Raw genomic sequence first — 12,975 nt, 5'->3', positions numbered from 1 at the left:
AAAAAAAAACATATGTAGGGATGTGATTTAAGCACTGAAATCCTCAGAAACCACAGCACTATCATCAGATTTTAAATGCTTATGATAAAAGTAAACGGTAAGTGTTTGCGTGGCTATAGAAATTATAGTTGCATAAAAATGTTGCTGATGTTACAGTGGACTCATTGCAAATTTCCAAAGAAAAAAGTCTTTATAATCTTCTTTTAGAGGTTCCTAATCAGAAAATGCATTCCTTTTCAGCTGATGTCACCAAATCCCTTTACTTTTCATATACTTTTGCAAACAGAGTTGGCATGGAAAGGCCACTTTTCAGTGGATAGAAATTCCAACCCTACAGCGATTATGCTGATTTTACTCAGAAATATGTCACATTACTGAAGTAAAATGGGTAAGGAGTGCTGTTACACAAAATATTAAACATACCAACACCATTTGCCTCATCTTGTCCCTTTTTTCTTGCAATCTTGTGTAGAATTGATGCCTTCTCCTTGAACCTCCCTAGAATATATGACATATTTTATTAATAAGACTTAACAAATCTATGATGCGAGTCAATGTGAGTGTATTTGTAAATTTTGAGTGTTTGTATTTGCACATTACCTTCACTGAGAGGATCGAGTGTGTGAATCATTAGCTGGAAGATGCTGTTTCTCATGAGGGTGTTGTGGAGGGAGGCGGAGCTTCCTCCTCTCTGGAGGCGGGGTTTAGCCTATAGGGAAAAAAAGAAGAAATGCATTCTGATATATCATTACGTATATTATGCTGATAAGAGAGCGCTGAAGGTTCCTGATCATGCTTACCGAAAGTTTATTTTCGTCATCTGCTGCACTGACAACCTTGAGAAAAAAAGAGAGAAGCAAAATTCTATGAATTCTATGAAAAGTCAAATCAAAACCAATTTTTTTTACATTACTGAAAAAAAAAAAAAAAAAAAAAGTTTGGGGTATTCTTAAAACCACCCCACAGCTTAAAACACAACTTCTAAAAAGCATTTTCAAAGAAGCTCAAAAAGTACAGGAAATTATAAAACCATTAGTCATATAAGCACCATATATATTTATATTTTTTCACAGCAATGTAATGTAATGGCAAAGCTGAGTTTTCAGCATCATTACTCCAGTCTTCAGTGTCACATGATCCTTCAGAAATCATTCAAATATGCTGATTTGGTGCTCAAGAAACATTTCTTATTATTATCAATGCAGAAAAATAGTTGTGCTGCTTAATATTTTTGTGGAAACCACAATACTTTTTTTTCAGGATTTTTTATGAATAAAAAATGTAAAAGGAAATATTTTGTAACATTATAAATGTCTTTACTGTCACTTTTGATCAATTTAATGTGTCCTTGCTAAATAGAATTGTTTGTCTTTTTTATGTGTAGACACACATAGTGTGTATATTATGTTCAGTCTGAGGCCCTGTCCACACGAACGCTGTTATTTTTAAAACCGCAGCTTTTTCTAGGCGGTTTAGCTGTTCGTCCACACGCAAACCGAACATTTTTGAAAACACCTGCCAGGGTGAAGATTTTCAAAAACTCCGGTTGCAGTGTTGTCGTGTAGACAGCGAAACCGGAGTTTTTGGCTTGTGACGTCGGCGCCTGCGCTTGACAGTGCTTCATAGCATGCGTTTGCGTTTTCATGTGGACGGAGATTTTTTTTTAAACGAAAGAAGGAAAAACTCGTTTATAAAAAATACCCATGTACGTGTGGACACGGCCTGAGTTTGATTTCTGTCTTTGCTTTCTCCCTGCCTGTCACTTCCGTTATTTTTTTTTACCTTGGTTACTGATTTGATTAGTCATTCCATTCAGCTGTTTCCTGATTAGTTCCCTTCGTTTGTTCCATGTATTTACGTCCTTGTGGTTCATTTGAGTTTTGTCCGGTCTCGTTAATGCTACCCTGTGTTTGTATTACCCATGTATTGGATTAAAGACTTTTTGGAGCCTTTCTCTTCTTCTTTGTGTGTTTGTACACAGCGTGACAGTATACAAGATGGTAAGATATTTACCACAATTAAACTTAATAATTTTAAGCATAAAAATGTTCAATAACGAGTGATTTTTCGTCGAAATCACCAGGGTGTGCTGAATATTTTAACTAATTTATACTTCTAATTCCTATAAATACAGGAAATAGCATGAAATAATCAGTTGTTAAATCTAATCATATTCTTTTAAAAAAAGAAAACCATTTTTATAAAAAGGGATTGCCTCATTACTTGGAAAAAAAAAGTTTAACAAAAAGATTGGGACATTCAAGGCCAGCTTTAAAAAAGATCAGCTCAGTCTGTCCCCAACATGCAGGTAACCAAGAACATGTTAAGCTGTTACACAGCACAGCTAAGGCCTACAGTAGTTCTGGTCTGCTGCTTCTACATGGCCCTAAATAGCACTTCTTAAGTACTGTATAGAAAAGCCAATCATAGAATTTTGACCCACCTTCCAAATAACATCAATAACAGTTTCTAAGAAACCACTGAAAGTAAAAGATGAAAATCACTCCTTACAAAATCTGCCCTTAAAATCTCATTCAAATATGGCTTCAAGCATTGCATAATATCTTGCATCTTGCTGTATGCAAGATCTTAAACAAAACTGTTAAGCAAAAAGCTACTGTATTGCATTTAATTCCATATTCAATAAATAACCGGTAAATTAACCATATCATTCTAAACTAAAACTTATGAGGAAAGGTGAAACTGTTATGATTTGAATCCATCATTAATTTTTACAATTAATATAAATTTTTAGAGCAAAACTAAATTACTTCATAGTCCTGAGAGAATGTAATATTGTTAAATATATTTTAAATATTTATACTTAATATACACTTTAGGAAAAAAAAGAAAATAATTAATTTATTTTGTGGAATATAGTCCTCAGGTACACAGGAAAGGGTAAAATATTGTTAAATACATTTTAAATACATTTAAATTGTTTGCAGATCTGCTCCAAATGGTTCAAATAAGCTCTTTTTCAATAAGCGCTTGCCCAGTGAGATGACAGCACCAGCAGTGTCCTCATGAGAAAACTCGTGCCATTTGCTCCCCGTTCACGTCCCTTCCCAGCTTTGGTCTTTCTGCAGGTGAAAGATAAGCTCTGGCCTATGGCCATCGATGCCTGTGAAAATAGCCTACAGCTGAGCTCTGTGTGCTCAGCTATCTTTAAAGCAGATGTCAGTCAACCGGAGACCAGCTCGCTGAAGCTGTCTGACATTAACAGACATTCTGCTGTTAGGCCAACAATCTTAAACTTCTGAGTTAAGGCCGTTTGCACTAAGAATGAAAACTATACTACATTAGCATCCAGACAAATGGATGATAGCGTTATTCTAACCCACCATACAATTAAAGTCGGATGGACTCTGATTGCCTGTCGATGATTTTATCAGTCATCAGCTGAAAAAAAAATGCTCAAAATTTTATTCCAACAATATAATTTCTCTGTGTTGCTACTGCTATAGTTGTGGTGTGGACGTCACTATTGTCTTACAGTTTTTAAAAAAACATTTCTTATTGTTAAATTTTACCACCATCATTATTTACCAAGTCTTATATAACTTTGTCATCTCATTTGATTTGTACCCTTAAACAAGAGAGAGAGATGTTGAAAAGTAAGTCACGGGGATCAAGGCCAGTCTTACTAGAGAGCAGCTAATGAACTTTGCGGAGTAATAGTTTAGCAATTAGTTGGACCAATTAGCATGCTGGATACACACAATGACACCATTACAGTCTATCTATCTATAGAATGTAAAGAAAATGGATATACAGGAAATTACACACTGTGAAATTACTAATTAATTTTTAAGCAATGATGCAAAAGTTTGCATCATTGCTTAAAAATAGCAAATTAATTAATATACAAAACATACTAAACTTTTCCAGTAGCAGCAAACTCAATCAGTCTATGGTATATCAATCAGTATAACATTAAATGAATAGAGTGCGTGTACATCACAAAAGCGTCAGAGCATCTAAGACGGAACAATGTTCCTGTTAGTCTCCTGGCTCGATGCCTTAACTAATGAAGATAATTCAGCATGATGCAACAGAGAGACTGATGATGCTGAATCATCTTTCTTTTAAATGAATCCAGCAAACTATCCAATTGAACATCAAGCTCAATTCTGCACCAAATGTATTTGAACACCATCTGTGCAAAACACAGACAGACAGAGTTTAAAATAAAAGTCATAAATCCTGTGTACTTCATTCCAGGTTTAATCATATGGGTCATCTGAGAACTTGAATTGCCCCTACAGTGTCTCTTAGCAAGGGTTCTGTAGTTAACCAGAGAACGCAGGCAAGTACACTAAAGAGGCTTAAGGTGACAGGTAACCATTTTTAGAGACAGCGGCATTTAAGGATTCACAAATTAACTCATTAACACATGACACCAGGTTCTCACACTCTCCCCCCTCTTTATGTTTCATAATTCAAAGGAATTATGCCAGCAAATATTTACATATTACTAACTATAAAGTCTACCAAGTTTCTTAATTCAATTACTTTTAAAGATTTTTTTTCTTTTTTGATAATCCATTTCACTTGGATATGCATCACAATACAGAAGAAAAGATCTTTAAGTAAACTTTAGAATGTAACTCATCTTCCAAGTACTTAAGGCAATTTCTTCAGAAAATGTAAAAACCTAGTTTATAATATTAAATGCATATTTATTATTTACTTTTAATTATTTAGTTCAACACCAAACGAAGTAAATATGACATTTTTTTAAATTATGTACACTAGTATGAGATAAAGACCACCATAGAAAAGCTGTTTTGTTGAACAAAAGGAATTATGTACTATATAAAGTTACGTATTAACTTCAGTGTTTGTTTCATTATATTACAGATGAACAGCTGCTTTATCACTTAAAAGTCATATCCAAATTTGCTGTCAATTTTCTATTTCACGGAGTAATTTATAATTCAAAAAAGTGTCTATTGCTGGACAGATGTAAAGTGAAAATTGTAGTTGTAATGTTCAATATTCCCTCAAAAGTCTTCTTCACAAGGCACTGAAGGCAGGTCACTTCCCTAAGCACTAAGAGTCTTTTTACTTTGGTTGGCGTCACCCCTTCTAAGCAGTTGATTTGGGATTACAAAGGATTTCAGGTTAGGAGTCATAAACCGTAAGCAGAAATAAAGATATCCACCATGTTTCTGAACTCTACATTAAACACTAAATGACACAAAGTTCTTACTGCGAAAATGAATCTGACAATGTGATTCAAAAACCTTAAGAATTTCCCACAATACTCTATATTTGAGTACAGTTTTAAAAAGAACAGGACACCTGTCTATACTTAGCAGCACTAAAAGGATCACATCTTATTGGATTAGCCCGAGCTTCGGCTAAAGGAGCAAAGAGCACACGTACCAACCTCTGTCTCTACCATTATTAATTTTCATTTTAGAAGTCTCTCTATACCAAGAATTTTTCATTCCAATCTAGAAGGGTGAAAATCCAATGTAACATGCTCTATATAGTTGTGTTAAATCAATTCTGAATGAAACGTGGGACACTTATGAAATATTTTAAATTTTTTACAAGCTTTCTGGAATCATATTTCCGATGTACTGAGGTGACAATCCAAAAAAAAGCAGTCTACCAGCAAAGAGCAATCTAAGACTAATGAATGTGGGTTTATATAGATAACATGCTACTAATGGTTCTCAAAAGTAATGTACATGCCCCTGGTGCATCACTAAGAAGCCTAACAAAACAGCACGGTCAGCTGATTCACCTGTGTTCCATATGTGGGACAAACTGCATCTGCAAAAAACAAATCCGACTCCAGCTGTTTGAATGAAACACAGCAGGTTGGACAGGTTTAACTGGCTTCATATGGGCCTCTTAAACTATCAACAATACATAAAACCACTAAACTGATATCCAGATTCATGTTAATTCAACAGTACATGGCTAGTCATACATTATGCATATCACCTCCAGCAATGGGTCCAAGAACAATTGAGACACATTTGGGCAGTGAAGTCATGCTTTAAAATGTCTGAATTTCACTGCATTAGTTGCTTCTGCAAATAAATTATGCAAATAATTTATTCTTCTTTTTTTTTGTTTTTTATTTGGCTTTTAACCAACTGGAGCCAAGGTCATTCTATTAATGTCTGACAACCAGAAAGTGTCTTTATTATTATTAAGTATTTTTTTCCCAGTAAAAATACCTAAACGTCTCTACAACAAGACCGCAAAACTGCAATTAATATATCTTGAATCTTAGTTTACTGTTCTTACAAAACAAATTTGTGACCCTGGACCACAAAACCAGTCTTAAGTATTAATTTTTCGAAATTATACAGAATTATACAATATAAAGCTGAATAAATAAGCTTTCCATTGATGTATGGTTTGTTAGGATAGGACAATATTTGGCCGAGATACAATTATTTGAAAATCTGGAATCTGAGGGTGCAAAAAAAAAAAATCTAAATATTGAGAAAATCGGCTTTAAAGTTATCCAAATAAAGTCCTTAATAATTCATATTACTAATAAAAAATGAAGTTTTGATATATTTACGGTAGGAAATTTACAAAATATCTCCATGGAACATGAACGTTACTTAATATCCCAATGATTTTTGGCATAAAATAAAAATCGATAATTTTGACCCATACAATGTACTTTTGGCTATTGCTACAAATATACCCCAGCGACTTAAGACTATTAAATGAATAGAGTGCGTGTACATCACAAAAGCATCAGAGCATCTAAGACGGAACAATGTTCTTGTTAGTCTCCTGGCTCGATGCCTTAACTAATGAAAATAATTCAGCATGATGCAACAGAGAGACTGATGATGCTGAATCATCTTTCTTTTAAATGAATCCAGCAAACTATCCAATTGAACATCAAGCTCAATTCTGCACCAAATGTATTTGAACACCATCTGTGCAAAACACAGACAGACAGAGTTTAAAATAAAAGTCATAAATCCTGTGTACTTCATTCCAGGTTTAATCATATGGGTCATCTGAGAACTTGAATTGCCCCTACAGTGTCTCTTAGCAAGGGTTCTGTAGTTAACCAGAGAACGCAGGCAAGTACACTAAAGAGGCTTAAGGTGACAGGTAACCATTTTTAGAGACAGCGGCATTTAAGGAGTCACAAATTAACTCATTAACACATGACACCAGGTTCTCACACTCTCCCCCCTCTTTATGTTTCATAATTCAAAGGAATTATGCCAGCAAAGATTTACATATTACTAACTATAAAGTCTACCAAGTTTCTTAATTCAATTACTTTTAAAGATTTTTTTTCTTTTTTGATAATCCATTTCACTTGGATATGCATCACAATACAGAAGAAAAGATCTTTAAGTAAACTTTAGAATGTAACTCATCTTCCAAGTACTTAAGGCAATTTCTTCAGAAAATGTAAAAACCTAGTTTATAATATTAAAAGCATAAAATTCATATTTATTATTTACTTTTAATTATTTAGTTCAACACCAAACGAAGTAAATATGACATTTTTTTAAATTATGTACACTAGTATGAGATAAAGACCACCATAGAAAAGCTGTTTTGTTCAACAAAAGGAATTATGTACTATATAAAGTTACATATTAACTTCAGTGTTTGTTTCATTATATTACAGATGAACAGCTGCTTTATCACTTAAAAGTCATATCCAAATTTGCTGTCAATTTTCTATTTCACGGAGTAATTTATAATTCAAAAAAGTGTCTATTGCTGGACAGATGTAAAGTGAAAATTGTAGTTGTAATGTTCAATATTCCCTCAAAAGTCTTCTTCACAAAGCACTGAAGGCAGGTCACTTCCCTAAGCACTAAGAGTCTTTTTACTTTGGTTGGCGTCACCCCTTCTAAGCAGTTGATTTGGGATTACAAAGGATTTCAGGTTAGGAGTCATAAACCGTAAGCAGAAATAAAGATATCCACCATGTTTCTGAACTCTACATTAAACACTAAATGACACAAAGTTCTTACTGCGAAAATGAATCTGACAATGTGATTCAAAAACCTTAAGAATTTCCCACAATACTCTATATTTGAGTACAGTTTTAAAAAGAACAGGACACCTGTCTATACTTAGCAGCACTAAAAGGATCACATCTTATTGGATTAGCCCGAGCTTCGGCTAAAGGAGCAAAGAGCACACGTACCAACCCCTGTCTCTACCATTATTAATTTTCATTTTAGAAGTCTCTCTATACCAAGAATTTTTCATTCCAATCTAGAAGGGTGAAAATCCAATGTAACATGCTCTATATAGTTGTGTTAAATCAATTCTGAATGAAACGTGGGACACTTATGAAATATTTTAAATTTTTTACAAGCTTTCTGGAATCATATTTCCGATGTACTGAGGTGACAATCCAAAAAAAAGCAGTCTACCAGCAAAGAGCAATCTAAGACTAATGAATGTGGGTTTATATAGATAACATGCTACTAATGGTTCTCAAAAGTAATGTACATGCCCCTGGTGCATCACTAAGAAGCCTAACAAAACAGCACGGTCAGCTGATTCACCTGTGTTCCATATGTGGGACAAACTGCATCTGCAAAAAACAAATCCGACTCCAGCTGTTTGAATGAAACACAGCAGGTTGGACAGGTTTAACTGGCTTCATATGGGCCTCTTAAACTATCAACAATACATAAAACCACTAAACTGATATCCAGATTCATGTTAATTCAACAGTACATGGCTAGTCATAAAAAAAATCTAAATATTGAGAAAATCGGCTTTAAAGTTATCCAAATAAAGTCCTTAATAATTCATATTACTAATAAAAAATGAAGTTTTGATATATTTACGGTAGGAAATTTACAAAATATCTCCATGGAACATGAACGTTACTTAATATCCCAATGATTTTTGGCATAAAATAAAAATCGATAATTTTGACCCATACAATGTACTTTTGGCTATTGCTACAAATATACCCCAGCGACTTAAGACTAGTTTTGTGGTCCAGGGTCACATTTATTTTTTTTAAATGTAAATGTAACAAAATTTTTGTAAAGTTTATGCTTAAAACCTCAAATTCTCATTTAAAAGATATATTTATGCGATTTTGCTTCTAAACAAAATTTATTTGGTTCGAAAGATGTTTAAATGTTTTAACTGGGAACCAAGACAAAATACTGGTTAAGATTCACAAATGGGCATTTTAAAATGAGACTTGTATGGCTTAATATAACGTAAATGATGTCTCTTACTGAAATATGTAGTAGAAAACCCATGAAACATTTATGCTATTTTAAAAATACACATCGTTTTATACATATTTTGGACTATAATAGACTTCAAAGGTGGCCAATGGGCTGAAGGTCCAAATTGCAGTTTCAATGCTGCCTCAAAGGTCTCTACACGATCCCAGCTGAGGAATAAGGGTCTTATCTAGCGAAACGATCTGTCATTTTCTAAAAAAAATAAAAATGTATATACTTTTTAACCACAAATACTCATCTTGCACTAGCTGGACTTCACGCATTACGTAGTCACATTGGAAAGGTCACGCGTGACATAGGCGAAAGTACCGACCCAGTGTTTCCAAAGTGAACGTGCAAAGGAAGTCAAAAGCCCTTTAAAAAAAAGGTAAAACAACTATGTCGGACGATTTTGAAGTTGGAGGAGAAAATGAGATGGAGTTTTTCACCTCCATCTCCTCCAGCTTTTTGAACCGGAGTACACAGACGAAGAGTTAACTGTGCGTTACCTTTCCAACTTGATTACGTCATGCATGACACACATCACGGAGCTAGTGTAAGATGAGCATTTGTGGTTAAAAAGTATATGCTTTTTTTGAAAATGACCGATTGTTTAACTAGACAAGACCCTTATTCCTTGGCTGAGATCGTGTAGAGCCCTTTGAAGCTGCATTAAAACTGCAATTTGGACCTTCAACCTGTTGGCCCCCATTTAAGTCCATTATATGGAGTAAAATCCTGGAATGTTTTCCTCAAAAACCTTAAGTTCTTTGCGACTGGAAACATGAGCATCTTGGATGACATGGGGGTGAGTAAATTATCAGGAAATTTTTATTCTGGAAGTGAACTAATCCTTTAAGCCATACAAGTCTTAATACCCAGGGTTCCCTTTAAAAAACAAAAAGCTAACTGTGCCAGGAAAAGACAAAAATAGATATCTATCCCTCTTGAGATGTCTGGTTGCTATAAGACAGATTTTAGCAAAATGGTAAGTAAAAGATTTTAACAACTTTCTTCCTTTATAACTCCATCTTGCCTCATTTTTACTACTTTTGCTGTCTCCTTCTACTGTCCATCTTTGTCTGTACCGCAGGGGTTCTAGTCTTACTCAGCTGATTGTGTACTCAGAGCAGTGTTGTCTGCTCTGTCCAGGTGACACCTGATATAATGTCTAATCCAGCTCAGAGAGGTGATAAAACTGTCTGTGTTCTTTTCATTGGGAACGCTGATTCTCAGCCAACATACGGGTTCCGCTCCCACTGCTGTTGCAATCAGCTCCCTTGTTCGGTTATAAGTGCTCAAGATCCCTAAAAATTCCCAAAAATGCACAATAAAAACCAGTGGGCATCAGCTGCTCACTATGTTCACATACCAGAAATGTCATCATATCTTTTTAAGTCATCAGAGGATGAGTGCAAATGTAAATTCACCTAATTTTCACTCTTTTCAGTGTATTTACTTAATGTGAATGAAAAAATGCAATCCTGCATACATTTCTGAATTACAGTTGTTAGAAGATTTTTGAAGATTTTTTTAAATGTCTGAATGTCATTATGCACGCACAATGTTTTTCAGAGCATTCTCTCAGGAAAGTATAGTGTTCCCACGTGAAACTTTGCATTGTCTCAAAAAGCACTGAAATTTGGTTTCTCATATTATTTTTATTTACTTTGGTGAGGAATGCAGAAAAAAAATGTTTTTGATGAACGCAAAAGTTTTGTGGGAGACTGCCAAAGAACTGAAATATAATTTTTCCTCCAATCTCCTATTTTGTACCATCACCATGACCCTTTAGGGTCTCTGTACAAGTGCATATTTAACAGTGGTGCTATACTTTTTGCCCAATGGCATATTTTAGAGCTAAGTTGTTGTTAAATACTAGTAAATACTACTAAAATCTATCTATCTATCTATCTATATTATAAAATATTATTAACAGAAACTGGGAGGGTCGTGTTGATTTCACTCTACATATTAATTGTTTGTGTCTTTAGCATTTGAAATTAAGCTAGATAGATCAAAATATATATTAATATTAAATATTATTTAATAGTAAAATGACTACTACTTCTATTAATAACAATAAATCTATTATATGAATGTATGTATTATATTAATTATTTTATAAAAGTCATCCTGCCTGCAGCACTCTTGGAAATATGCGGAAGGCCTCCTGGTTGAAACCACTGTGATATACTGATTCCTAACAGGAATGGTAGGAGGCGTGAAAGAGAATGCCACCTTTGACATGGGAAGCAGATAGTTCACCTGGAATAATGTGACTCACCTTAGGAGGAGCTTCAATGTCGTCCACTTGATTCCTGAGTAATTTAGTCTTGATTAAAGTCTCTACAGTCACATTGTACTTCATAAAAGTGACATAGCTAGCGTAACAGAGTAACAGTCCAATGCTCTCAACATAAGTAATGTAGTTATCCAGGAAGAAAACGATAAGCATAATTAGTCCAATGATATAAAAGGTGACATCTCTAAACAGAGGCCACCAGGTCAGGTTGAGAATCTCACGTGAAAAGACAGCACACATCCCGATCACGAACAAGATGTTGAAGACAGCAGAACCCACAATGGTGCCGATGCCCACATTGCTGTGTGAGATGAACACACCGATCACAGAGGTGAAGAGCTCAGGAGCAGAGCCTCCAGCGGCCATGAAGGTGGCGCCCGCTACGTCATCCGAGATCTCCAGTTTTTCTGTGATCACGGTGAGGGCAGGGACGAAAAACTCGTCGCAGACGATAGCGAGGGCAATGAACATGTACATCATGCCGAACATATGCAGTACAACTGCACCTGGCCTCCTCTCCTCCAGTGTGAACAGATCCTCGGGATAATCTCCCTTGCTGTGCTCACCGGACGAGGCCATAGCGATGGGCATATCTGCCGAAACATTGCGCTCTTCGTGAAAAGATAGGACAGTTCTGTGTGGCACTGGTTCTGCAAGTCCCTCATGGTTGGTGAGAGAAGTGAGTGGCGTCCATCTTGGGAATGGGCCCAAAGTGAAGGTAAAGGCACTCCAAGACAGGAACAATGTGAGGGCAGAGATGCTCAGGATAAAACCAAAAATCCGTGAAGGACGTAATTTCCTCCTGACATGCTGCAATCGGTGACGCTTGCTCTTCCGCTCCAGAGGGGTGGAATCTGACCCCAATTTGATGCTGGGGAATGTGGGATCCATGTTTGATGGGCAGCTCGGGGGTCTGGTGGTCTGAAATCTATGGAGTGCCGGGCATGGTTACAGGCCAACTCTACTTAAACCTGACAGGAATAATGTACTCCCCAATTCCTCACAGGGACCAGAGTCTCTAATGGCTTCCTCATAATAATCACTGAAACACAACATATCACAAGAGTGAGAAATAGTTTAGAGTTCTCTGGATCAGAATATATTTGCCTTTTAAAATTCTGATGTGCCTTACAATTTTGGATCAAAACAAACATAACATTGAGAAAAAGAACAAAATATCACATTTTAGTATGACTAAATGGCATGAATATTCATTTTATTTATTCATCCTACTTCATTTAAGTAGGATTAACATAACAGATGCTTTCCTCAGCCAATCCAGTAGCTGGCTGTCAGTCACCTTGCTGCAACCTGATCACACACCTGGGGGGTATTCCAAAAAGCAGGTTATGTGACATACCCGGGTATGTTTGAGGATAAGCGAGCGGATAACCTCAGCTTTCGGTTCCAAAATCGGAGGTTACTTTCAGGGTATGTAAGTAACCATAGTAACTT

At 35.5% G+C, this 12,975-nt stretch overlaps 1 protein-coding gene across 1 annotated transcript in view; it reads right to left on the bottom strand.

The window, feature by feature from the left end:
* Positions 1-12,975, bottom strand: part of LOC107758891 (sodium/potassium/calcium exchanger 2-like) — a 22,956-nt gene that overhangs the window by 6,714 nt on the left and 3,267 nt on the right. The window contains exons 2-5 of the mRNA XM_016576725.1: positions 11,503-12,562; positions 801-836; positions 601-709; positions 424-498 (exon numbers count right to left, since the gene is read on the bottom strand). Coding sequence (XP_016432211.1) covers positions 424-498; positions 601-709; positions 801-836; positions 11,503-12,411 — 1,129 coding nt within the window. The 5' untranslated portion in view covers positions 12,412-12,562. The remainder of the gene's footprint in view (positions 1-423; positions 499-600; positions 710-800; positions 837-11,502; positions 12,563-12,975) is intronic.

Source organism: Sinocyclocheilus rhinocerous, unplaced genomic scaffold, assembly GCF_001515625.1.
Source record: "Sinocyclocheilus rhinocerous isolate Xijiao unplaced genomic scaffold, SAMN03320098_v1.1 scaffold1435, whole genome shotgun sequence".
NCBI classification, from domain to species: Eukaryota; Metazoa; Chordata; class Actinopteri; order Cypriniformes; family Cyprinidae; genus Sinocyclocheilus; species Sinocyclocheilus rhinocerous.
This window is presented reverse-complemented; position numbering and strand designations above follow the sequence as displayed.